The sequence below is a fragment of the Apodemus sylvaticus genome, chromosome 1 (assembly GCF_947179515.1).
Source record: "Apodemus sylvaticus chromosome 1, mApoSyl1.1, whole genome shotgun sequence".
NCBI lineage: Eukaryota > Metazoa > Chordata > Mammalia > Rodentia > Muridae > Apodemus > Apodemus sylvaticus.
In genome coordinates, this window is record NC_067472.1 from 107,873,222 (window position 1) to 107,898,176 (window position 24,955).

The 24,955-nt window shown below is 42.5% G+C and overlaps 1 protein-coding gene across 1 annotated transcript in view; it reads right to left on the reverse strand.

Annotated features, from left to right (window-relative positions):
- Positions 1 to 1,974: 1,974 nt before the first annotated feature.
- Positions 1,975 to 24,955, reverse strand: part of Gdpd4 (glycerophosphodiester phosphodiesterase domain containing 4) — a 74,638-nt gene continuing 51,657 nt past the window's right edge. Inside the window, exons 14-16 of the mRNA XM_052181946.1 lie at positions 24,674 to 24,756; positions 23,098 to 23,147; positions 1,975 to 2,402 (exon numbers count right to left, since the gene is read on the reverse strand). Coding sequence (XP_052037906.1) covers positions 1,975 to 2,402; positions 23,098 to 23,147; positions 24,674 to 24,756 — 561 coding nt within the window. The remainder of the gene's footprint in view (positions 2,403 to 23,097; positions 23,148 to 24,673; positions 24,757 to 24,955) is intronic.

Below are 24,955 nucleotides of genomic sequence, written 5' to 3' on the forward strand. Positions count from 1 at the left end.
AAGTTAAAAAGATTTGGATATGAACTGTGATAATTCACAACTATGTGAATGCACTTAATGTCCCAGGATAATACCTAAAGATGGTTAAAATAATCAACTTTGTTATGTGTATTTTATTATAACTTTTATTTATTTATTTGAGGCAGGAACTCAGTAAGTACTCCAGAATGTCTTCCAATTCACAATCCCCCTGTCTCTGATTCTGGAGTGTTGGGTTTCAGTTGTGCATCACCCACCTGGTCATTTATGACGATTGTTTTTAAAGCAATAAGTAAGTGTAAGGGCTGGAAAGACGGTTCTGTTTGTAAAGTGCTTGCTTTGGCAGGCATGCAGACCTGAGTTCTACCTCAGAGGGTACTGAAACCAAACCAAACCAAATCTGGTATGTTGAACCGGTGATGGCTCCGTGGCTAAGATCGCTCCAAAGGACGGGAGTTCAATGCCCAGCATGCATGTCAGGCAGCCGCTCAACTCTAACTCCATGGGCTCTGATGCTTCTGGCTGCCACCAGCACTCACATGCTCATACCCCTTTCTACACACACACACCAATAATATGAATAATAATAAATAATAAAAATAATATATTTTTTTTAAAAAAGGAAGGAAGGAAAGAGTAAAAGCTGGGTGTGGTGGGTGGTGGCCCATGCTCCTCTAGACCTGGGGAGGGATTCTTGGGTTTGCTGCCCAGCTAGCCTAGCCTAACTGGTGAGCTCCTGGCCACGGAGAGACAAGGAAGACACCTCCTGAGAAATGATGGCAATGTTATCTGTTGGCCTCAACAAGCATATGCATGCAAGTGTGTGTATTATATACACACACACACACACACAGAGAGAGAGAGAGAGAGAGAGAGAGAGAGAGAGAGAGAGAGAGAGAGAGAGAGAATAAAAAAAACCTGTTATTGTAGCTGGAAATGACAATGCAGCCCTATAACCCCAGATCCCCAGGAAGTTGAGGCAGAAGAATTGCAAGTATGACCAATCTTGGCAATTTAGCAAAACTTCATCTTAAGGTTAACATACTCACACACACACACACACACACACACACCCTATCTTTCACAACCGAATATTATTATCTTGTCCCCCATCTCCTTCTTGTGCCCTGAGAGGGACCCTAGAGACTGAGGGCTCTACCACTGAGTTATGGCTCTAGGTCCCAAATTTCTCCTAATTCCAAAATAATTTTCTGTCCTGGATCCAAAGAACTATTACTGTCTGAGTAAGTTTATTTAGTTCATCATATTCTGCCACCAACTTTGAAGATATTACAGATATTTATATTTATTTTGATTCTTGTTATAGCTTGCCTCTTCTCTGAGGGAAATGTCAACATGTATTTTTAGTGACAGACTCTAGAGCTCATGCACAGGTCTGATTAATGGTATTTCTTTTATATTTGTATTTTAATCATTGTACTTCCTGCATCCTGGGCCTGCCTTCTTTGAGCTTTTCTCTATGCTGACAGGGATCCAGTTATAAATTTCACTCAAGACTGAGGGCTCTGCTTATGCCCCCCCCCCAGGAATCTGGTGACCCCCAGGCATCAGGGAGCAACCCACTGCACACGGTCAGGAAATGAGGGTGAGGTGAGGGCTCTGTCTAGGAGAGCGCATGTCTGTGCCACCTCTGCTTCCCTGACTTAGGAACATGTCCCCGCTGCACCACCCCACAGTCTTCATCAGCCTCGGTGACCACAGAGGGGCAGACCACACACTGCTTCCTGAGAGCTCGCCTTTATTGTAAGCTGACATGACTAGACACTCCTTCAGCAGGAAGTACAACAGAAGCAGAAGATGGGGTGGCCCTGCAAACCCAGAGGGCAACCGGCCCCAGGTCCATAGCTGTGTGCCACTGTTTGCCCTGGCCAGTCTCCTGAAGTGCATCCTGTAGAGGAGCCGGAGCGCTGCTCCTGAAAGCCTCAGTGGCCACACCCTGCCATCACCATACTTAGAGAAGAGAAAAAGAAGGGGTCACGGCCTTTTCTTCTTTAAAGGCATCTCATAGGAGACATTGGACGTGATGGACTCTAATGTATCAGAGCTTTCTTCAGAATAGTCCAACATGGGAGTGTTTTGGTGGGTTTTGGCATGGGAGTACTCTGTCAAGGGTCCTGTCACTTCATCTCCCTTCAAGGTGGGCTCTGGGGTTCGTAAGGACATTTCCCTGGCGGAGGTTTTGGTGTGCTGAAAGCCCTGAGTTACTGGTTTAACCGTGTTCTTGAATGGCACTGGCTTCTTCTCGGGGTATTTGACAGAGTGAACAGCTCGAGGTGGGGGCACCTTTTGTCGCCTGGATGAGCTTCCATAGTGGACTGCTGGAGTCCACGGACTTCTCCCTATTCGGGCAGAAGCTCTTTGAACCTCAGATTTTTCTTTGGGGAGGTTTATTCTCTCAACATCTGTAGGATAGAAAAGACACAAACACGGATTCCTCAAATGTCACTTCTCTCCAATCCCTGCCAGTCATGAATGACATCCAAGTCATCTCAGCATCATCTTCTCGACTTGTCGGGTTCTTTCCTCTAGCTCCCTTCTCTCTCTAGACCATACAAATCTTATTATGATCCTACAGCTCAGCATGGAGGTGAAGCTAACAGATCTGCTGCAATTCTCTGGCCTACCATGGGAGGTCTCAGGAGGAAAGGACCAGCCTTTGCTCAGAGCTCATGCCTTATAACCTTTGCTTATAAATCAGCTTAAATAAGAAGTAAATATGTTCTCAATTAGAGTTACAGATTTGTTTGTTTGTTTGTTTGTTTGTTTGTTTGAGACAGTGTCTCACTTTGTAGCCCAGGCAGGCTTGGAACCCATAATGCTGCACAGGCTAGCCTCGAACCTGCGGTGGCCCTTGTACCTCACCTCTCTAGTACAGGTGTGAACCACCATGCTGGTTCTAAAGGAAGCTTTGTAGGTACAGAGCTTTGATTTGTCACTACCTGCCTAGTGCTTCAAAGTGTGTGTCACAAAACAAGTACCAGATAAGTAAATTTTGTTTTACTGATAGGAGAACATAGGCAGTGAAGACTTATAATAATGGAGCAAGGGAATCGAGACCAAGTCTACAGAAGAGGAATAATGAGTCTAGCCGATCTGTAAAAACATAAAAACATGTCCAAAGTATCAGGAAGCTTACACCTGCGGGCAGGAGCATCAGCACCAGAAGCTGGGTCTGCAAAGCAGGGCTCTCAGGGCTAGGACAGGATCCCTGCCTGTGTATACTTGATCCGGAAAGAAGGGCAGCACACACGGGTTTTGCTTCTGAGCTTCTGAGATATTTAAACTCAAGCATTTCAAGAAATGCTAATAATATTACATTTTTCAAGTGAAATTCATCAACAGTTTATAAGTGAAGGCATAATACTGACTCTTTCTCCTGTCACCTGCCTCTCCAAAACTAAACAACACCATCTATGGCTGACTCTGTCTATCCACTCTTGTCACAGCCTCTCTGCTACCTCTAATAACTCTAGTGTTCCAGTGTTCCAGAGTACTGCTAGTCCCTGAGCTGCTAAAGCTGGAGGCAAAGACAGACCCTCCAGGATCGCCTCTCACTCTCTCTCTCTCTCTACCACTCTCTCCCTCAACTCCTCACTTACAAAGGACTCCATCAGCCCTTTATAGAGATTTTTATCTCTCCAAACTTCTTTTTATTGAAAATTCATCAATTTTATTTTTTGTCTGTCTTCCCCTGCAATTCATCCACACTTATCTCTGCCCCAAGGCTCCCCAGATCCTCTTCACTCCTGGCAAAACTCTCAAAAGTCCTCCTACACCATTGCTCTCAGACACGGCAAGGCCCTTCAGCTACTTCTGCCTACATTTTCTTATACAATTGGCAGCTCCTTCCAGCCAGACAGCCACATTAGACTAGGGCCTCCATTATCATAAAGACAATTGCTAATTCCCAGTTGCTATGTCTCACCCCTTCTACTGACTGCTCTTCCTCTAACGATCTAAGTCCCACTTTGGGAACCAAAGCCAAGTTGTCTCAACCTTTCCCCACCAACCCCTCAAATCTGTTACAGACCCTCCATTTCAGTTTGCCAAGAGCCTCCTGATTCGTCCACACTCTTAAAATATCTCAATTTCAGAATCTACTTAAGTGCCCCAGGAAAGAGTACTCTGATGTAACAAAAGGACTCTCAAACCGTATTCTTCCCAACACAACCAAACCTACTTTCAAATAATAGTTGTTTCCCAATTATCCTTATATAGTCAATCTAAATTCTCCTGGCTCTTCTGAAGAATTCTCAAAACTCTAGATAAGCACTCTTGAATCAACTTCTCCTGCCTACTGCCTTTTCCTATGAGTGGCATCTCTTCTCCGGTCTTGGGATTCCTCTTCCCTACTACTAGGACTTATGAACCTAAAAGTTTCAAATAGACATCCAAGAGAAAAAAAATTCTAAATTCTTTAACTTTAGCCTTGCCCCTGGTCCATCTGTCCCAACAGATTTCAAATCAACCACAGATTGCTTGAGCAATGTCAACCCAGCTCCAGCTGTGACTGGGATCTCCATCCTAGCCCAGCCTCACAACAACACTTTCCTATGGTACAACAAAGAGAGAAACTGCCTGTTCTTCCTGGCCTTGACCAGAAACCCAGCTTCCTTGGGCTCCTAATGACAAGGTCCCAGTGTCATCAGGAAGCAGCCAGAGACAAAGCAGCCTACTTACACAGCACCCAGTGACATAATCATAAAACAAAAAGGTGGGAATGAAGGGCCTCTGGCCAGCCTGGGGGTGGCACGCATGACTCTGGCAAGCCTCACTCTGCTCCCCATCCCCTCTGCCTGGCTAAACACCATTAGATTATATTCTTAAAGCTACCACCAAAGTCCACTGCCATATTTGGTCACATCCTCCTCCTGATGTTGACTTCCAAAGTCCAGTTATTAAAGTATTGAAGTCCAGTAATCAAAAGCCCACTTTGGCTGCCCTAATTAACATATACAACTAAAATTAAAATACCTCATCCCAACACAGGGCTTCTGCTTGTACCTTTATAAACAGCCAATTTCCTATGGGCCATGTCTGTCTCTTCTCTATCCAGAGTCAGCCCTTTGTCCCCATCTCTGGGACAAAATTTCTGTCCCCTCTCCCTTCCTCCTTTCCATTTCTCCCCTGTCCTCTCTTTGTTTCTTATTCTCTGCTCTTTATCCCTCTAGGAAAAACAAATCCCCTTTGTGCCAAGGACTTGGTCTTGGGAGCCCTGAGCCAATATCAGTCCTTACAATATAAAATTATTAGGGAGCTAACACCCTGCTGCAATAATCTGTAATAATGAATGCCAACAAGTATGAAAATTTTGGTTAACAGTTCTCAATTTGTCCGTTAGGGGTCTCTGGAAATCCTGGAGACTTTTTTTTTTAAAGTGGGGAGTTGCTTAAATCAAACAACTTTTACAAAACCACTAATGCAATTTGCCATTTTGTTTACATTGGCCTCACACATAGCAGTGCTTCCAGAGGTCACACCATAGGTGAGACTGTAAGAGATGGAAAACTCAAAAGCAGATATGAGAATTTTTTTCATCTTTTTTCAAATCTAAGTAGTGAGACTTTTTTTCTTTAAAAAAAGGCTGCTATATTTCTCATTACATTCTAAAACTGACACATCACACAAAAACCTTTAAAAATCACTTTGAAATGAACCTGCAAATATTTTAAACATTACAAGATGGCAAAGAACACTAGCTAGTGTGTGGGGCTGAGGTATCGGGAAGAGCGGGCCTGGAGAGTGGTAGGAATGAGGCCCCCCTCTCCTGTCCAGGGCCTGCAAGTCCTGGTGCACAAGCCTTTGGCCTCTACCTCTGCTGCCCTTGAGGTAGTCAGGAAGCATGGTGGCCAGGTTACAGTTTAAACATCCTCTCTCCTTATAAGGTAATTTCCAACAAGTATCTGGAATTCCTCTTCATGCAAGTAAAGCAGTCCCAGGACCTCAGCCCCAGCCAATGATGTGCGCTCACCCTAGAAGGCTCTACCCACTCCCCAAAGGTTTAAATGGCCCTTGCTCCCCACCCCACCCCCAATTAAACAAGCTGCTCAGTGAAGCCTGTCTTCTGAGAAGCCGGTTTCTCCTGCACTCACGTGCCGGAGTCTCCATTACCCCCAGCCCTTCCCACTTTGCCTTCCCTCTCAGGCTGTTGAGGAATGGAGAGCAGGGCGGGGATGACAATGTTAGACACAGGAAATAGGAAAATCTCCTCGGTTTCCAAAAGCATCAGTTAATGTAAAAGGATGCAAACGAACAGGTGAGACAGCCAGAAAACAAAGAGAATAAAAGCACTGCAACTATGCTTGGCTTTTGTTGTTGTTTTGAGACAGTGGCTCACATACTCAGGCTGACTTTGAACTTACTGTGTCACTGAGGATGAGCTTGAAACCCTGATTCTGCTGCCTCCACCTCCCAAATGCCGGGATTACAGGTGTTTACTACTGTACCTGGCTATTTCAGATACTTGAACAAAACCATGGAAAGGCAGGGAGAAAAGGAGAATAGACACACACACACATACACACACACACACACACACACACACACACACACACGATGGCTCAGGAGGTGAAGTCACAGGATGTCAAGCCTGATTACCTGAGTTTGATCCCAGGGACCCACACAGGAGAAGGGGAAACATGACTAGTGAGTTGTCTACTTAGTGCTTATGTTCCTAAATTGTATTTATGTATCTTACCTATGCCCCTACCTCTGCCAAAACACAACTTGCAGACATAAAACATATATTTGAAAATGTCAGTGGATAAAAATTACCTAGTAAGATATTACAAATGACAAAAAGTATCAGAGCTTTAATGTAGGAGAGAAGATTCTATGACAGCTTCCTAGTTTCCCAAATACTACTTCATATCCCTCTCACTGAGTGTCCTGAGGCCTATACTTACACAATAGGATAGAGCACACACACCTCACCTTTGTTCTGTTGTAAGTAAAGGCAATGGTATAGTTCGTTTCTTCCATGAGTACTTTACAATGTATAGGATTATCATAATAGACAGGAGAGAAATTCCCTTGTCTTGCCTTTGAGGATGGAAGCTGACATGGGCCATGAAGCTAGAACCTGAATGTGGACTCCAGGAGATCAGAGAAAACTGCCAAGATGACAGCCCTATAACTGTAAGAAACTAAACTCTTTTTTATTTATTTATTTTTTTTTTTGAGACAGGGTTTCTCTGTTGTAGCCCTGGCTGTCCTGACTCACTCTGTAGATTAGGCTGGCCTTAAACTCACAGAGATCTGCCTGCTTCTGTCTCCCAAATGCTGGGATTAAAGGCATGTGCCACCACTGCCTGGCTAAGGAACTAAAACTGTATATCAGATAAGGTTGTAGCTCCAACTGTCACTCTGTATAAAGCTGGTGAGACTCTAAGTGGAAGACCTAACTTCCAACTGTGAAATAATATATGTATGCTGTTTTAAGATTTGAAGTAACCCTTCCAGTGTGAGCCTGTGCCCTGAGCAGACCTTGGGCACTGGCTCTGCACCCAGACCCACAACATCCAGAGGAAGTTTGCCTCCCAGGTGTTCTAACATGTGCAGGATCACAGGTGAGGTGAGGTCACAACATCCACCCCAACATCAGGAGTAACTGGGATCCCCGGGATCCAGGGACACAGGAACCCTGCCCAGCAAATGGCACGGGTTCCTTCTAGTCTGATCCTGTGCCCTGAGCAGACCTTGGGTGCAGGCTCTGCAAACATTCCCTCAACACCAAGATGAAGCTCAACTCTGAGGTGCTCTAACATACCAAGGATCACAATCCCACAACACTCAGAGGAAGCTTGACTCACAGGAGCTCTGACACAACAGGATTTCAGGATCCCAGAGGCAGCATGACTCCCAGGAGCTCAGACACACCCAGGCTCTCAGGATCCCAGACTCACAGGATCACAGAAACAGCAGGACTCTGAGAAGTTCTGATACAACCATAATCACAGGAGGGACAGGCTCCAGTCAGAGACAGCAAAGGCAGGTAGTACCAGAGATAACCAGATGGCAAGAGGCAAGCACAAGAACATAAGCAGCAGAAAACAAGGCTACTTGGCATCATCAGAACCTAGTTCTCCCATCATAGCAAATCCTAGATACCCCATCAAACCAGAAAAGCAAGATATGGATTTAAAATCACTTCTCATAAATAACTTAAAGAAATAAAGGGAACATTGGTAAACAGGTAGAAGCCCTTAAAGAGGAAACACAAAAATTCCTTAAAGAATTGCAGGAAAACAAAAGAAAACAGGTGAAGAAATTGAACAAAACCATCAAGGATCTGAAAATGGAAATAGAAACAATAGAGAAATCATAAAGGGAGGCAACTCTGGAGATAGAAAATCTAGGAAAGAGGTCAGAAGTCATAGATGCAAGCATCACCAACAGAATACAAGAGATAGAAGAGAGAAGCTCAGGTGCAGAAGATACCATAGAAAACATTGACTCAACAGTCAAAGAAAATGCAAACTGCAAAAATCTCCTAACCCAAAACATCCAGGACACAATGAGAAGACCAAACCTAAGGACAATAGGTATGGAAGAGAGCAAAGATTCCCATCGTAAAGGGCCAGTAAATATCTTCAACAAATTGTAGAAGAAAACTTCCCTAACCTAAAGAAAGAGATGCCTATGAACATAGAAGCCTACAGAACTCCAAACAGACTGGACCAGAAAAGAAATTTTTCCCATCACATAATAATCAAAACTAAATGCACAAAACAAAGACTATTAAAAGCAGTAAGGGAAAAAGGTCAAGTAACATATAGAGGCAGACCTATCAGAATTACACCAGACTTCTCACCAGACTATAAAAGCCAGAAGATTCTGGGCAGATATCATATAGACTTTAAAAGAACACAAATGCCAGCCCAGATACTTAGCAAAACTCTCAATCACCATAGATGGAGAAACCAAGATATTCCATGATGAAACCAAATTTACACACTATCTTTCCACAAATCCAGGGCTACAAAGGATAATAGATGGAACTCCAACTCAAGGAGGGAAACTACACCCTAGAAAAAACAAGAGAGTAATCTTATTTCAACAAACCCAAAAGAAGGTAGACACACAAACATAATTTCACCTCTAAGAACAAAAAATTAGAGGAAACAACAATCACTTTTTCTTAATATCTCTTAACATCAACGGACTCAATTCCCCAATAAACAGGACCCAGCATTTTGCTGCATATAGGAAATGCACCTTAGTGACAAAGGCAAACACTACCTCAGAGTATAAGGCTGGAAAACAGTTTTCCAAGCAAATGGTACCAGGAAACAAGCTGGATATTCTAATATCCAATAAAATCAACTTTCAACAAAAAGGTATCAAAGAGGATAAGGAAGGACACTTTGTACTTGTCAAAGGAAAAATCTACCAAGATGAACTCTCAATTCTGAACCATCTCTGTTCCAAATGCAAGGGCACCCACATTCATAAATGAAACTTACTAAAGCTCAAAGCACATGTTGCACCTCACACAATAATAGTGGGAGACTTCAAAACCCCACTCTCAGCAAAGGACAGATCATGGAAACAGAAACAAAACAAAGACACAGTGAAACTACAGAAGTTATGGACCAAATGGATTTAACAGATATTTATAGAACATTTCATCTTAAAGCAAAAGAATATACCTTCTTCTCAACACCTCAAGGTACCTTCTCCAAAACTGACCATATAATTGGTCACAAGACAAGACTCAACAGATACAAGAAGATTGAAATAATACCATGCATCCTATCAGATCATCATGGATTAAGGCTGATCTTCAATCAGAAACAATGGTGTGTGGGTTCATTTTTGGGTCATCAGTTCTATTCCACTGATCTATCTGCCTGTTACTGTAGTACAGCTTGAGGTCAGGGATGGTGATTCCCCCAGAAGTTCTTTTATTGTTGAGAATAGTTTTCACTATCCTGGGTTTTTTGTTATTTCAAATCAGTCTGAGAATTGCTCTTTCTAACTCTATGAAGAACTGAGTGGGAATTTTAATGGGGATTGAGTTGAATCAGTAGATGGCTTTCAGCAAGATGGCCATTTTTACTATATTAATCCTGCCAATTCATGAGCATGGGAGATCTTTCCATCTTCTGAGATCTTCAACTTCTTTCTTCAGAGACTTGAAGTTCTTGTCACACAGGTCTTTCATTTGCTTGGTTAGAGTCACACCAAGATATTTTATATTATTGTGACTATTATAAAGGGTGTCATTTTTCTAATTTCTTTCTCAGCCCATTTATCCTTTAGATATAGGAATGCTGCTGATTTGTTTGAGTTAATTTTATATGCAGCCACTTTGGTGAAGTTATTTATCAGCTGTAGGAGTTTAGTGTCTCTTAGAAAGAGGAACAAAATACTCACAGGAGGAAATATGGAAACAAAGCTTGGTAGAGAGACTGAAGGAAAGGCCATCCAGAGACTGTCTTGCCTAGGGACCCATTCTATATATACTATTGTGGATGCTGGGATGTGCTTGTTGACAGGAGCCTGATATGGCTATCTCCTGAGAGGTTCTGCCAGAGCCTGACAAATACAGAAGTGGATGCTCTCAGCCAACTATTGTACTAAGAGCAGAGTTCTCAATGGAGGAGTTGGGAAAGGGACTGAAGGCACTGAGAGGGGTGGCAGTTCTGTGGGGAGAGCAAGAGTATCAACCAGCTAGACCCTCCGGAGTTCCCAGGGACTGAACCACCAACAAAAGAGCACACATGGAGGGACCCATGGCTCGGGGCCACATATGTGGCAGAGGATGGTCTTGTTGGACATCAGTGGGCAGAGCAACCCTTGACCCTGCGGGGATTCCATACCACAGTGTAGGGGAATGCCAAGGTGGGAAGGCAGAAGTGGGTGAGTAGGTGGGTGAGTGAGTCAGCGACTGGGTGGTGAGTGGGGGAGCACTCTCATAGAGGCAGGGGGTGGAGGGAGATGGGATAGGGGGTTTCTGGAAGGAAGACCTCGAAAGGGAATAACATTTGAAATGTAAATAAAGAAAATATCCAATAAAAGAAAAAATTAAAACAACTCATTGTTTTATTAATTTTGTGTATTTAATCTTTTCCTTTTTATCAATTTCTACCTGATCTTAATAATATCTTTCCATCTACGAACTTTGAATTTGGCTTGTTTTTATTTGTTCAAGGCCCTCCTTATGGTGTGTCACTATTTACTAGAGATCTCTGTATATTTATTTATTTATTATTTAAGATTTATTTTATTTATTATATATAGATACACTGTAGCTGTCTTCAGACATTTCAGAAGAGGGCATCAGATCTCATTGGGGATGGTTGTGAGACACCATATGGTTGCTGGGATTTGAACTCAGGACTTTCGGAGGAGCAGTCAGTCCTCTTAACCACTGAGTAATTTCTTCAGCTCTGAAATTATGTTAGGCACTTTTCACTACAAACTTTCCTTTAAGGACTGCTTTCATTGTAACCTAGGTTTTGGTATGTTCTGCGTTCATTATCATGCAATTCTAGGACTTACATTTTCCATTCTGATTTTTTTCAATGACCCATTTATTATTCAATAGTGTGTTTGCCAGTCTCCATGAAGTTTCTCTTCACATTGCCTTCTAGCTTTGTTCTATATAATTCTTTATTTCATAGACTATAAGAAATATGTTGTGTTTTGATTTGTATCTATTATCTAATTTGGAGAATATTCCATAGGCTACTAGGAAGAACGTGTTTGGATCTGCAGTTTAGTTGGAAAGTTAGGTCCATGATTTTATTTAACTCAGATGTTTCTATTTTTTTTTTGGTTAATGTTACCTCTATATTGATGAGAATAGTCTATTAAAGTCACCCTCTATTATTATGATGTTTGAGATTAATGTCTTTACATCAAGTAATATTTATTTTCTAAAATTGAGTGTAACTGTGATTGGTGATTATCTGTTTAAAATTGCAGTGCTCTCTTAATGGATTGTTCTCTTAATAATTATGAAGTGAAATTTTAATTTTTGATGATTAATCTTGGTTTCAAATCTGTTTCATCAAATATTAGGATAATGACAGTTGCTTGTTTCCTAGGAACATGTGTTTCCATTCTTTCACCCCAAGGTTTTACATGTCTTTGATGGTGAGGTGTGTTTCTTAAGGTCAACAAATAGATGCATTCTGTTTTGAAATCCAACTTGCTAGTGTTTCTTTTGAGTGAGAAACTAAGACCATTAATAAACAAGAGTTACCATTGAAATGGGTATGTTAATTTCTGTTATGTCATTGATCTTGCAGTGTTTGATGTTTTCTTGTTCCTTACTCGCTTAACTATACTAAGGTTATTTCTTGTATCCTCAGAGTGTGTTTATCTTTCTTTTTGGTCTGAAGGATTCCTTCAAATATCTTTTGTAGATGGCTTAATGGTTTTGAATTGCCTTAGCATATTTTTTATCATGGAGAAAATTTCCCCTTCAGATATTACAGTGTGGCTGGGTACTGTGGTCTGAACTGGCAGTTGTCTTTTAGAACTTGAAATACATCCTTCCAAGTCCTCCTGACTTAGGAAGTCATTGTTGATAAGTTCACTATTATTGTGATGAGTACACCCTTATATGTGATTTGGTGTATCTCTATTGCAGCTTTCAATATACTGTCTTTTTTTTTTATTTATTATTTGAACTGTAATATAAAGAGGTTCTTCTCTGGTCTTGTCTGTTTGGTGTTGCAAATTCTTGTACCAGATGGGTGTCTTTTCTCTTAGATTTGGGATATTTTCTGCTGCAATTTTGATGAAAATTCTTCCTCTGCTATTAGCATGAAAGTTTCCTTCTTCTATGTCCATGAATCCCAGATTTGGTCTTTTCATAGTGTTCCAGAGATATTGAATTTTCTCTTTGTAGTTTTCTTACAAATCTTTGACTAGTTGCTTGGCACAATCTTCAAGTTTTGATATTCTACTTTCCCCTTGGTCTAGTACTTTGGTGAGGCTTTCCATGGAGTGTGTATACATTGCATGCATATGAATATAGGGGTGTGCATGTGTACATATACACAGACTAGAGCAAAATACCAGATATCTTCTATTTTCTAACTTACTACTTTAAGATGGATCTCTTACTGAACCTGATCTCACTTTTGGTTTATTTGGGTTTTTTTTTTTTTTTTTTGGTAGGTATCCATCAATGCTGTAGTTAGAAGCACATGTAGCCATGCCCAACTTTTTACATGGTGCCGAGGACTCAAGCTTGACTCCTCAAGTCATGCTTGCTGAGCAGCTGCTCTTCCTCACCAAGCCATCCCTTTGGATCCATATGGCACTTCTACTCAAACATTGGGTTTCTCATTTCCATTCTTTCTGTTTGATTTTCTTCAATATTTCTATAGTGCTTTGCTGGGTTTCACTTTCAAAACTGCGATGGTTTGTATATGCTTGGCCTGGCGAGTGGCACTATTAGAAGGTGTGTCCTGTTGGAGTAGGTGTGGCCTTGTTGGAGTAGGTGTATCACTGTGGGTGTGAGTTTTATCCTAGCTTCTTGGAAGCCAGTATTCTGCTAGCAGCCTTCAGATGAAGATGCATAACTCTCAGCTCCTTCTGCACTATGCCTGCCTGGATGCTGCCATGTTCCTGCCTTAATAATAATGGATTGAACTTTTGAACTTGTAAGCTAGCCCCAATTAAATGTTGTCCTTATAAGAGTTGCCTTGGTCATGGTGTCTATTCATAGCAGTAAAACCCTAACTAAGACAATATCCTATATTAAATTTCTTATTTTACTCACTTGCTTGTATTCTCTATGAATTCATCCAGAAATCTGTGTCTTCTTGGGTTTCTTTGAATAGACTTACAATCATTTTTTTGAGCTATTTGGCATTTGTCTAATTCAATCTCATTGTAGACCATTAATCTGTGAATTGTTCATTTTTGGAGGAGTTGCATTGCTTTTGTTTTGTCCTGTTTCTTTGGTTTGACATTGGGGCTTACTCATTCCCCTAGGATCAGGTGGTTGGTTGGGCTGCTTTTAACCATGCACAGTCTCTCAGCATTCAACTCTAGATTCAGAAGTTGAATATTTGCTTCTCCCTAATTCCTTTTGTCTGCTGAATTTGTATAGCCTACCAGCCTCTTACCTATATTCTCTTTATTGGTGTTTTGACCTTGTAATACTATAGATATTACAAATAGGTCATTAATAATGCTTACTTTTATTTTTTCTATCTTAGGGCTCCTTTTTAAAAAACTTACTTTTATTTTTTGCACTTTAGCCATTGCCTCCCTCCTAATGCCCCCTCCCACATTTCTTCCTCTCTTTCTCCAAGAGGATGTCCCTGCTTCCTCCTACCAGGCCTCTCCACTCCCTGGGCCCTCTAGAGGATTAGGCACATCTTCTCCCACTGACGCCAGACTAGGCAGTCTTCTGCTATATATGTGTTGGAGGGCTATATATGGTGCTGGTTGGTGGCTCAGGGTCTGAGAGATCTCAGGGGTCCAGGCTAGTTGAGACTGGTGATCTTCCTAGGTCATCCTAAGTCTTCAGCTTCTTCCAGACTTTCCCTAATTCAACCACAGGGGTCCCTGACTTAAGTCTCATGGTTGGGTGTAAGTATCTGTTTCTGTTTCAGTCAGCTGCTTGTTGGGCCTCTCAGAGGACCCTCAAGCTAGGCTCCTGTCTGTAATCTCACCATAGCATCAATAATACTATCAGGCCTTGGAGCCTCCCCTTGAGATGGATCCTAAGTTGAGCTTGTCACTGGACTGCCTTTCCCTCAGTCTCTTCTCCATTTTTGTCCTTGCAGTTCTTTAAGACAATAACAATTTTGGGTCAGAATTTTTGACTGTAGGATGGCAACACCACTTGATGTCCTTTCGTTCTTCTGGAGGTGGACTATACAAGTCCCCTCTCCCAATTGTGGGGATTTCATCTAAGGATCCTCCCTTTGAGTCCTGAGAGTCTCTCACCTCCCAGATCTCTGGTACATTCTAGAGGATCCCCACCTCCCACACCCCAAGGTTGCATATTTCCATTCATTCTGCTGGTCCTTAGGGCTTCTCTCCTCTCTCTTCTCCCTCTTATACCTGATCACGATCCTCTTTCTCCTCCTCTCCTCTCCCAACCTGGTCCCTCCCTCCCTCTGCCTCCTTTCTGCTTGTTAACCTTCTGGAGTTCTGTGGATTGTATGCTAGGCATTCTGTATGTTTTTTGTTTTTTGTTTTTTTTTGGCTAATATTTACTTATCAGTGAGTACATATCATGCATGTCCTTTTGGGTCTGAGTTAACTCAGGTGATACTTTCTAGTTCCATCCATTTGCCTGTAAACTTCATGATATACTCATTCTTAATAGCTGAATAATATTCCGTTATCAAAACACATTTTCTGTATCCATTCTTCTGTTGCAGGACATCTGGGTTGTTTCCAACTTCTGGCTATCACAGATAAAGCTGCTATGAGCATAGTGGTGCCTGTGTCCCTATGGTGTGGCATCTTTTGAGTATATGCCCAGGAGTAGTATAGCTGGGTTTTCAGGTATATCTGTTTCCAATTTTTTGGGAACCCTCCAGATTGATTTCCAGTGTTTGTACCAGTTTGCAATCCCACCAGCAATGGAGGAGTGTTCCTCTTTCTCCACATCCTCAACAATATGTACTGTCACCTGAGTTTTTGATCTTACATCTTTGGTGTAAGGTAGAATCGCAAGGCTGTTTTGATGTGCATTTTCCTGGTGACTAAGGACTTTGAACATTTCTTTTAAGTATTTCTTGGCCATTCAAGATTCATCTGTTGTGAATTCTCTGTTTAGCACTATACCCCATTTTTTGATTGGGTTGTTTGGTTTTTTTGGAGGTTAGCTTCTTGAGTTCTTTATATATTTTAGATGTTAGCCCTCTGTTGATGTGGGGTTAGTGAAGATATTTTCCCAATCTATAGGTTGCCGATTTGTTCTGTTGACTGTGTCTTCTGCCTTACAGAAGCTTTTCAGTTTCCTGAGGTTCTATTTATCAATTCTTGATCTTAGTGCTTGATCTATTAGAGTACTCTTTAGGAAATTTCCACCCATGCCCAAGAGTTCAAGGCTCTTTCCCACTTTCTCTTCTATTAGATTCAGTGTATCTGGTTTTATGTTGAGGTCCTTGATCCACTTGGACTTGAACTTTGTGAAAGATGACAAATATGGACCTATTTTCATTTTTCTACATACCTACTGGCAGTTAGACCAGCACCATTAATTGAAGACACTTTCTTTGTTTCCATTGTATATTTTTTGGCTTCTTTGTCAAAGATCAAGTGTCCATGAGTGTGTGAGTTTATTTCTGGGTCTTCAATTCTATTCCATTGACTGACCTATCTGTCTCTTTATTGAAACCATGCAGTTTTTATTACTATTGCTCTGTAGTACAGTTTGAGGTCTAGAATGTTGTTTTCCCCAGAAGTTCTTTTATTGTTAGGAACTATTTTCTTGATTCTGGGTTTTTGGGTTTTCTGTATGGAGTTGAGAATTGGCCTTTCCATGTCTGTGAAGAATTGTGTTAGCCAGGCAGTGGTGGCACACGCCTTTAATCCTAGCACTTGGGAGGCAGAGCCTGTGGATTTCTGAGTTTGGGCCTGGTCTACAGAGTGAGGTCCAGGACAGCCAGGGCCACACAAACACTGTCTTGAAAAACAAAAACAAAACAAAACAAAAAACAAAAACAAACAAACAAAAAAGAATTGTGTTAGAATTTTGATGGGAACTACATTGAATCTATAGATTGCTTTTGGTAGGATGGCCATTTTTCAACCTTAATCCTGCCAATCCATGAGCATGAGAGATCCTTCCATCTTCTGAGGTCTTCTTTGATTTCTTTCTTCAGAGACTTGAAGTTCTTATACAGATTTTTCACTTGTTTGGTTAGAGTCACACCAATATATTTTTATATTGTTTGTGACTATTGTAAAAGGTGTAGTTTCCCTAATTTCTTTCTCAGCCCATTTATCCTTTGAGTATAGGAATGCTACTGATTTGTTTGAGTTAATTGTATATCTAGCCACTTTGCTGAAGTTGTTTATCAGGTTTATGAGTTCTCTAGTGGAATTTTTGGAGTTGCTTATGTATTAATTATATCATCTACAAATAGTGATATCTTGACTTCTGCTCTCATAGGCACACCCTGATTGGCCTACCCTAGAGTGTGCTTCCTAGGTGAATTTTAAATGCAGTCAAGTTGACAAGAACAATTAACTATCACACCTTACTAATCTCTCTAAGAACTAAACATCAACTTCCTTCCCCTCCTTGCTGAATCTATTTAACCTCCCAGGTGACAGATAAGGTCTCAAACCTGGGACAAATGGCCAAGGTGCCATTAACACATCACAGTGAGCCTGGCCACCAGGTTTTCCTAGCATCTCTCAGTCCCTATCTGTTTCAGGGCCCTCCTGGCTGGCATACTCTACTCTAAATTTCTTCAGCCCAGCAGCTGGGCTGCCCTTCTCCCAGCTGCTTTTCCTCATATAATCTAACCAGTTTTGCTATTCAAGTCCCTTGGGCTCATTTTGTCTATCCTTTGCCTTCCTGGTCTCTTGGTCTGGCTTTCCCCTCTCCCCTCTCACTTCTCATGTAGTCAGAGTCAGGTTCAGCTTCACTCTGAACACTCCCAGATGTCTCTTTCTCTGGCTATGCTCTCCGTTTTAGCTACAATAAACCCCTTCTCCCTAGAGGCAGTCTTATCCTTCCATTTTATTTATTTCCGTTTTTCATTCACCTGGTGCTGAAACCTGGGACCTGTCATGTTCTATCATTTATTATTATTATTAATATTAATTATTTCTTCTTCTTCTTCTTCTTCTTCTTCTTCTTCTTCTTCTTCTTCTTCTTCTTCTTCTTCTTCTTCTTCTTCTCCTTCTCCTTCTATTTCTCTTTCTCCTCCTTCACCTTCTCTTTCTCCTCTTCTTTTTCATTCATCTGGTGCCAAATCCCAAGATTGTCATAAATGAGTTCCTTCCCGAGATCCAAGCTACTTCTCTGACTCTCCTAAGGTATGTATGGATTATTTTTTCCCCTTGCTGGCTACTGCCACCCACAAAATTTGATTCCAAGTTCTTGAGTCTGATTCTTGAGCTGCTGCTTCCCTCTGCTTGCTCTAACCATTTGTCTCTCCTATCTCTGGGGTCTGGCCTGCTATGCCCTCCACATAGGCACCTACATGTTTCTCTGGCTCCTGAAACCTGCTATACCTCTGGCCTACTACACCTGTGGCCTACTACACCTCTGGCCTACTACACCTCTGGCCTGCTACACCTCTGGCCTGCTACACCTCTGGCCTGCTACACCTCTGGCCTGCTACACCTCTGGCCTGCTACACCTCTGGCCTGCTACACCCAGTGGACTTCTCCTGTCCTCCTCTCTCTCCCCTCTCCTTCTGTAATGGGTAAGTGCCACTACAGAGTTCACTGCTTTGTCTACTTCAACTACAAAAGCCACACTAATGTGCCAGGAAGCTTCCTCTTGCTCCCAGTGAGCTCCAGTCACAAGGACAAGGGATGCCTTTCTCTGATGTGATTTGGAACATTTTTTCTCTGTCAAGTTTACCATTCCACTAGGGGATGCCTACAAGTCTTGTTACAACAAAACTTTATCCACTTCAACTCAGCTAGCTTTCTCTTGAAATATTTTTCTGAATCAACATTTTCTATCTGAATGGGGAGCGGATTAGGACATGATTGTTCCTAGGAATGGTTGAAGAGAAGGTTTATTATAGATATGAGGGGGGAAAAACCAACCGGAGTATAGACCTCAATATGCTAATAGGTACAGCAAGCACAGGTTAATTGAAGAGTTATATGTTCTTTTTGCCAGAGATAAGGAAAATAACTCCTTTCAACAGGTAGGAACTATCTTCTTAAGTCTCTGAGGGAATGCTGGCTTTTGTCTAAATGCCAGATGCTGGAAAGGGGAATTTCTTGAGACCTAACACCATCCTTTCCTAGAAATCTAGCTTTACCATTTCCCATTTGAACTCAGTTGTTATCTCCTATAGTTGGTATCAGAGACTAGACTGCAGCCTAGCCCTACAAAGTGTTCTTTAGGCACTCTCCAACATAAACCATCCGCAACTGAAACCCAATAGAGTACTTTCAGTCTTCACAGGCATAGGAGATCCTCTGCCCTGGGCCCAGATGCCTGGTTCAATGACAGCACCTGCAGCTTTTGCTCTAGTCTTCACTGGCTAAACAGGACACCTACCACGAAAACTTTCCAGTTCTCTTTAACTGCTCTTGGTTTTCCCTCACACAAAGTAGGCACCAAATAATGTAACACATAAGCAAGTAAACAGCTAGTCTAGAAATCTCCCAGGGACATCTTGGTCTGTAGTGAAAGATTGCGGGTCTGGTCTGGCCTTGAGAGGTGGAGTGGCATGGCTCCTGACCTTAGAACAGGGTCAACAGGCCATAGGCCTCCACAAGTGTCCATGGCATAAGGCTTTTTTTGTATAATAAGGTTTATATTTTCACATTCCTCTGAGGAATGTCCAGTTAATGTTAATGTTAATGTTAATGCTACTGTTAATGTTAATGTTAATGACTCCAAGATAATCTAGTCAGCCTGAGTCCAGGACTCAAAGTTGTGGCTAATGTCTTAGCAAACTGTAAACACTGGGATCTTCAGGACAGCCCTTAATACTGTGGGAAAGAACTCTGAAAACAACATATATATATATATATATATGAGGGGCTTCATGAATCTAAAAACAAAAGCAGCCAATTTGTTAGAAAGATACTAAGGAAGGAGACAAAGTAATTTAGGGAATGGTAATCGAAAGAGATCCCTCCCAGCTAAGTTTTCTGTTTATGTTTACAAAGACAGACAGATTCCTGAATTTAAGGTCAGCCTGAAACAGGGCAAATTAAGGTCCAGGAACGGTTGGAATGGTAATTTCAGGGGAAGGTCTCACCCAGATATCTTATGTCTCACCCAGATATCTTATTGTCTGTGTTTGAGCTTGCTGTCTCTTCCTAAGAATTAAATTAGCATCATGGGATAATCAAAAGGGGACCCGGGTAAAGACTTAATTGATATGTAAAATAAAAGACTGGGCTTTTTGGTCTGCAAGAAATGAGCTATCCAGAGAATTTTTTAGCATAACAAGAGAAAGCTGTCTGGAGAAAGCAGAACACAGAGCAGTCTAAAAAGCTGTCTTAAGAAGAACACACACACACATACACACACACACACCACAGAAGGAGGGGGAGAGAGGGGAGAGAGAGAGAGAGAGAGAGAGAGAGAGAGAGAGAGAGAGAGTACAATCTGGAAAATTGTCTCAAGCAGAACACAGGCCAGCAATTTGGACACACAATCTGACTTGAGTCATTTCATTTCCTGCACCCATCTCTCAGAACCCCTCTCCAAGCCAAGGCTGGTCCTTGACAGGGCTGGAGAGATGGTTCAGATGTTAAAGGCCAGGTTGGACCTAGCAAAGGTTCTCCAGAACCTATGTCAGTCTATATAGTTCTGTTCCTTGGTGTCTATAGGGGACTAGTTATAGAATTTCTTAGGAAAACAAAATCTGCAGATATACACATCTCCTCTGTAAGATTCATATAAACCTGTGCATACCTTCCCATAAACTTTACATCATTTTTAGATGATCTGTAATGCCCAAATGATGTAAATGCTGTATAAATAGGTACACTGTGTTGTTTAGGAAATTCAGTCATGTGCCCCATAATGATGTTTCAGTTGTCATTAATTGAACGCCTGATACTGTTCACAAAAGGTCATAGCAGAATTGAAAACTCTTATTTAGTGACACTGCTACCATCTCCAGTTAAAGCACAGTGTAGTTAGCACACATTTGTGGGGATGCCAGTTCCATAACAGGTATAGTTTGTAATTTATGACCATGATAACAGGTGACTGCATTATGATATTTATCTATTTTGTTGTTATTTTCACATGCTATTTTAAAAAAAGGTTTTAAGTACTTAGACATCAACAAACCAAATAACTCAACTGAAAAATAAAATGCCCCACTATACCACAGGGACACTTGCTCAACTGTGTTCACAGGAGCTTTTTTCATAACAGCTAGAAACTGGAAACAACCTAGATATCCCTCAACTGAAGAATGGATAAAGAAAATGTGGTACAACTATACTTAGCTATTAAAAATAAAGCCATCATGAAATTAGCAGTCAAATGGACAGAACTTGAGAAAATCAGCCTGAGTGAGGTACTGAAGACCCAGAAAGACATGTTTGGTACATACTCATTGATAAGAGAACATGAGCCATAAAGTGCAGGGTAAGCACGCCACGATCCACAGACCCAAAGAAACTGGGTAATCAATCAGGAGGACCCAAGGGAGGATGCATGGATCTCCAAAGGGGAAACAAAACACAGTCATCAGAGGTGAATGGAGAGAGGGAACTGGGTGGAAAAGAGAGTTAGGAGGGTGATGGGCTGGCAATCGGGTGTGTGGGGAGCAGGAGAGGGCTTGGAGAGAGAAATCAGTGGGGGGGGGGGGGAAATCCCTGGGATGGGAGAATCTATGAGGGTGACTCTACCTGAGATTCCTACCAGCAGAGGATATAGAAACTGAAGTAACCACCTCCTATAGCCAGGCAGGACTTCCAGTAGAAAGAAGGGGACAACAACCCATCCACAAAACCTTCAACCCAAATTTTGTCCTGCCTACAAGATTCACAGGGATTAAAAATGGAGCAGAAACTAAAGAAATAGCCAGCCAATAACTGGCCCAACTTGAGACCTATTCCAAGGGAGAGAACCAACCTCTGACACTAATACTCTGCTATGCTTGCAGACAGGAACCTAGCATAACTGTCTCCTGAGTCGCTTCATCTAGCAGCTGATGAAAACAAATGCAGAAACCCAGAGCCAAACATCAGGTGAAGCTCGGGGAATCTTCTCGAAGAGTGGGGGACAGGATTGAGCAAACTGGAGGTGTCAAGGAAACCACAAGAAGGCCTACAACGGCAACTAACCTGGGCCTATGGGGGCTCACAGGGACTGAACCACCAACCAAAGAGCACAAAGGGGCTGAACATAGCCCCACCCCCACATTTGTAGCAGATGTGCAGCTTGGTCTTCATGTGAGTCCCCTAACAATTGGAGTGGGGGCTGTCTCTGACTCTGTTGCCTGACATTGGATCCCCTTCCCCTACCCTGATTGCTTGATCAGGCCTTATCGAAAAGGAGATGCTTAGTTCTGCTGGGACTAGATGTGCCAGGCTGGGGTGGTACCCAAGGGGAGAGGGTAATGGGAGGGGGAGACTGAGGGTAAGGGCAGAATTAAGAGTAGAGAAGAGAGGGGGCTATGATTGGGGTGTAATATGAATAAAAATAACTGAATTATAAGACTAAAAAGGGTAACTATAAAACAGAAGATCTTGCCAGGCAGCTAACTTTCATGTTGTCAAGTCTCTAGACTCTATCATTTGTTCCTGTGCTTTATTTAATATCATACTGTTCCATTCATTATGGCCCTAGGAGCAATGCTCTTTTACACACACACACACACACACACACAGAGAGAGAGAGAGAGGGAGAGAAAAAGAGACAGAGACAGAGAGATGAGAGAGAGAGAGAGAGAGAGAGAGAGAGAGAGAGAGAGAGAAGAGAGAGAGAGATCTACAGTAACTGCACTCTGTGGTATTTGCACAACAGAGAGAGAGAAACAGAGAGAGGGAGAGAAAAAGAGACAGAGACAGAGAGATGAGAGAGAGAGAGAGAGAGAGAGAGAGAGATCTACAGTAACTGCACTCTGTGGTATTTGCACAATGATAAAATCAGGTAAGCAAGCATTATTTTTTTTTTTTGGAAAGCACCCCAGTTCTGCAGTGATAAGGACTGACCACGGGAATAAAACTGTATGCAATCCATAGCCGGCACACCTTACAGGGCCTAATGATTCATATCAGCAACAACACAACTTCTGTTTCCTTTGGTGCTTGGTTGGGTTTGCAGATGGGAACTCAAGGACAAGGGAACTGACTAAATGCTTCTGCTTTCTCTCTGGTTCCCAACCCTCAGCCCCCACACACCCTCAGCTCTCTACAGGGATGTGAAGAGCAGGCCCTTTCCTCTGGAGGCAATGGGGAAGGGCAGGCAGTAGGAATGAGCAAAGCTTTTGCCCTTACCTGCAGACACAGAAGCTTCAAGCCATCTTTCTTTTCTAAGCTCTTTTACCCTGGAAGGAAGCAGACTTGGTATCAGCTCACAGGCCTCCTTTAAACAGCGTTATAGCCAGAAGAGATGCAGTACCCAGCCAGGCTCACATGAGAGGAGGCCTGCGCTTCCTCCCTTTAAAGGGTAAGTCACTAATCAGAATGATGGACGTAGACAACCACAGTCTACCTGAACTTGTTTTTGTTTTTGTTTTTTGTTTTTTGAGACAGGGTCTCTCTGTATAGTCCTGGTTGTCCTGGAACTCACTCTGTAGACAAGGCTGGCCTTGAACTCAGAAATCTGCCTGCCTCTGCCTCCCAAGTGCTGGGATTAAAGGTGTGTGCCACCTGAACTTAACCCTTCTTCCAGGCTGTTAGTTCTCTCTCATCTTAAAACTATAACCCTGGAGATGCAGGGATGACTCGGTAGTCAACTCTGAGAACTGGCTGCTTTTCCGGAGGACCTTGGTTCCCAGCACCCGCCTAGTGACTCACAAACCATCTGTAACTCCAGTTCCAGGGAATCTGGCACCATCTTCTGGCTTCTGTGGGCATGAGGCACTTGAGAGGTGCAGAGACACACACGGTCAAACAACCACACACAGAGAATAGTAAAAACAAAAGAAAACAGAAAAAACGCCCCCCCCCCCAAAAGATAGATAGATAGATAAATAAATAAATAAATAAATAAAACCAAAATCCTGTAGCATTTGTCCTGCAAGGATTTTTAAATGTCCTTTTCTGGGCAGACGTAAAAAGGAGCATGGCTAGGGAAGGGGGATGCTAGAGAGGAGAGGCAGGAGTGGGTGGGTGAGTGGGGCAGTACCCTCTTAGAGGCAAGGGGGAGAGGGGATGAATAGGAGGGGGGTTTGGGAAGGGGAGACTGGGAAAGGGGACAACATTTGAAATGTAAATAAAATAATCCATAGAAAAAAGAAAAAGAAGAAGAAAAAGAAAGAAATCTTGGGGTGAAAGGGCAGGAGGAAGGAGTATGGTCCAGAAAGAGAAAGCATTTTTCCCTCAAGGTCACCCAGCAACTAAAACACAAAGCCAGGGCCACACCCACCCAGTCTTCCTGGCCTATGTACCTGCTCTGTTCATTCTTCCCTGGAGGGAAGATGGAGACCTTTGTTTGGACAGCTGCATTCCCAAGCCTTTCTCAACAGACCACACAGAATCCATAGTACATTCCTGACTAGGCTTCAGTGGGAGTCCTTATTTGAAAAGGGTGTGTGGTGGTTTGAATACGCTTGGACCATGGGAAGTGGAACTATTAGGAGGTGTGGCTTTCTTGGAGAGGGAGGTGTGGCCTTGTTGGGGGAAGTGAGTCACTGTCAGGGTGGACTTTGAGGCTCCATGCTCAAGCCCTGACTAAGACGGGGTGAAGGAGTAGGCTGTAGGCAGAAGGAAAAGAGAGGCTGATATGCCAAACCCACTTTGCCCTGGAAGGTATCAGAAGAAAACAACCTTTTCCTCAATTCTCTGCAAGAACCCTTCATTACTTTTATGTAGAGGAAGTTTTCATTTAGAATTATAAGTACATACTTACCAGTGGTAACAAAATACCAAACCAATGATAATCGCAGAAAAAGCATCCAGGAAAAGCCACAAGAGCAAGTAGAAATCTGGTGTCTGCAAAACATGAACCAACCAAAGGTGGATTGCTTTATAGGAGAAGGTTTAAGTCCCTTGCTCATCTACTCAGGCTGAGGCCCATAGGAAGTAGGGCCAGGTGAGATTACCTGCAGCTATTCTAACAGCCACCACGCACATACAGGGGATCTGTAAGACATGCAGGGTGCCACACTCTCCATCTCCCTTGACTCTCAAG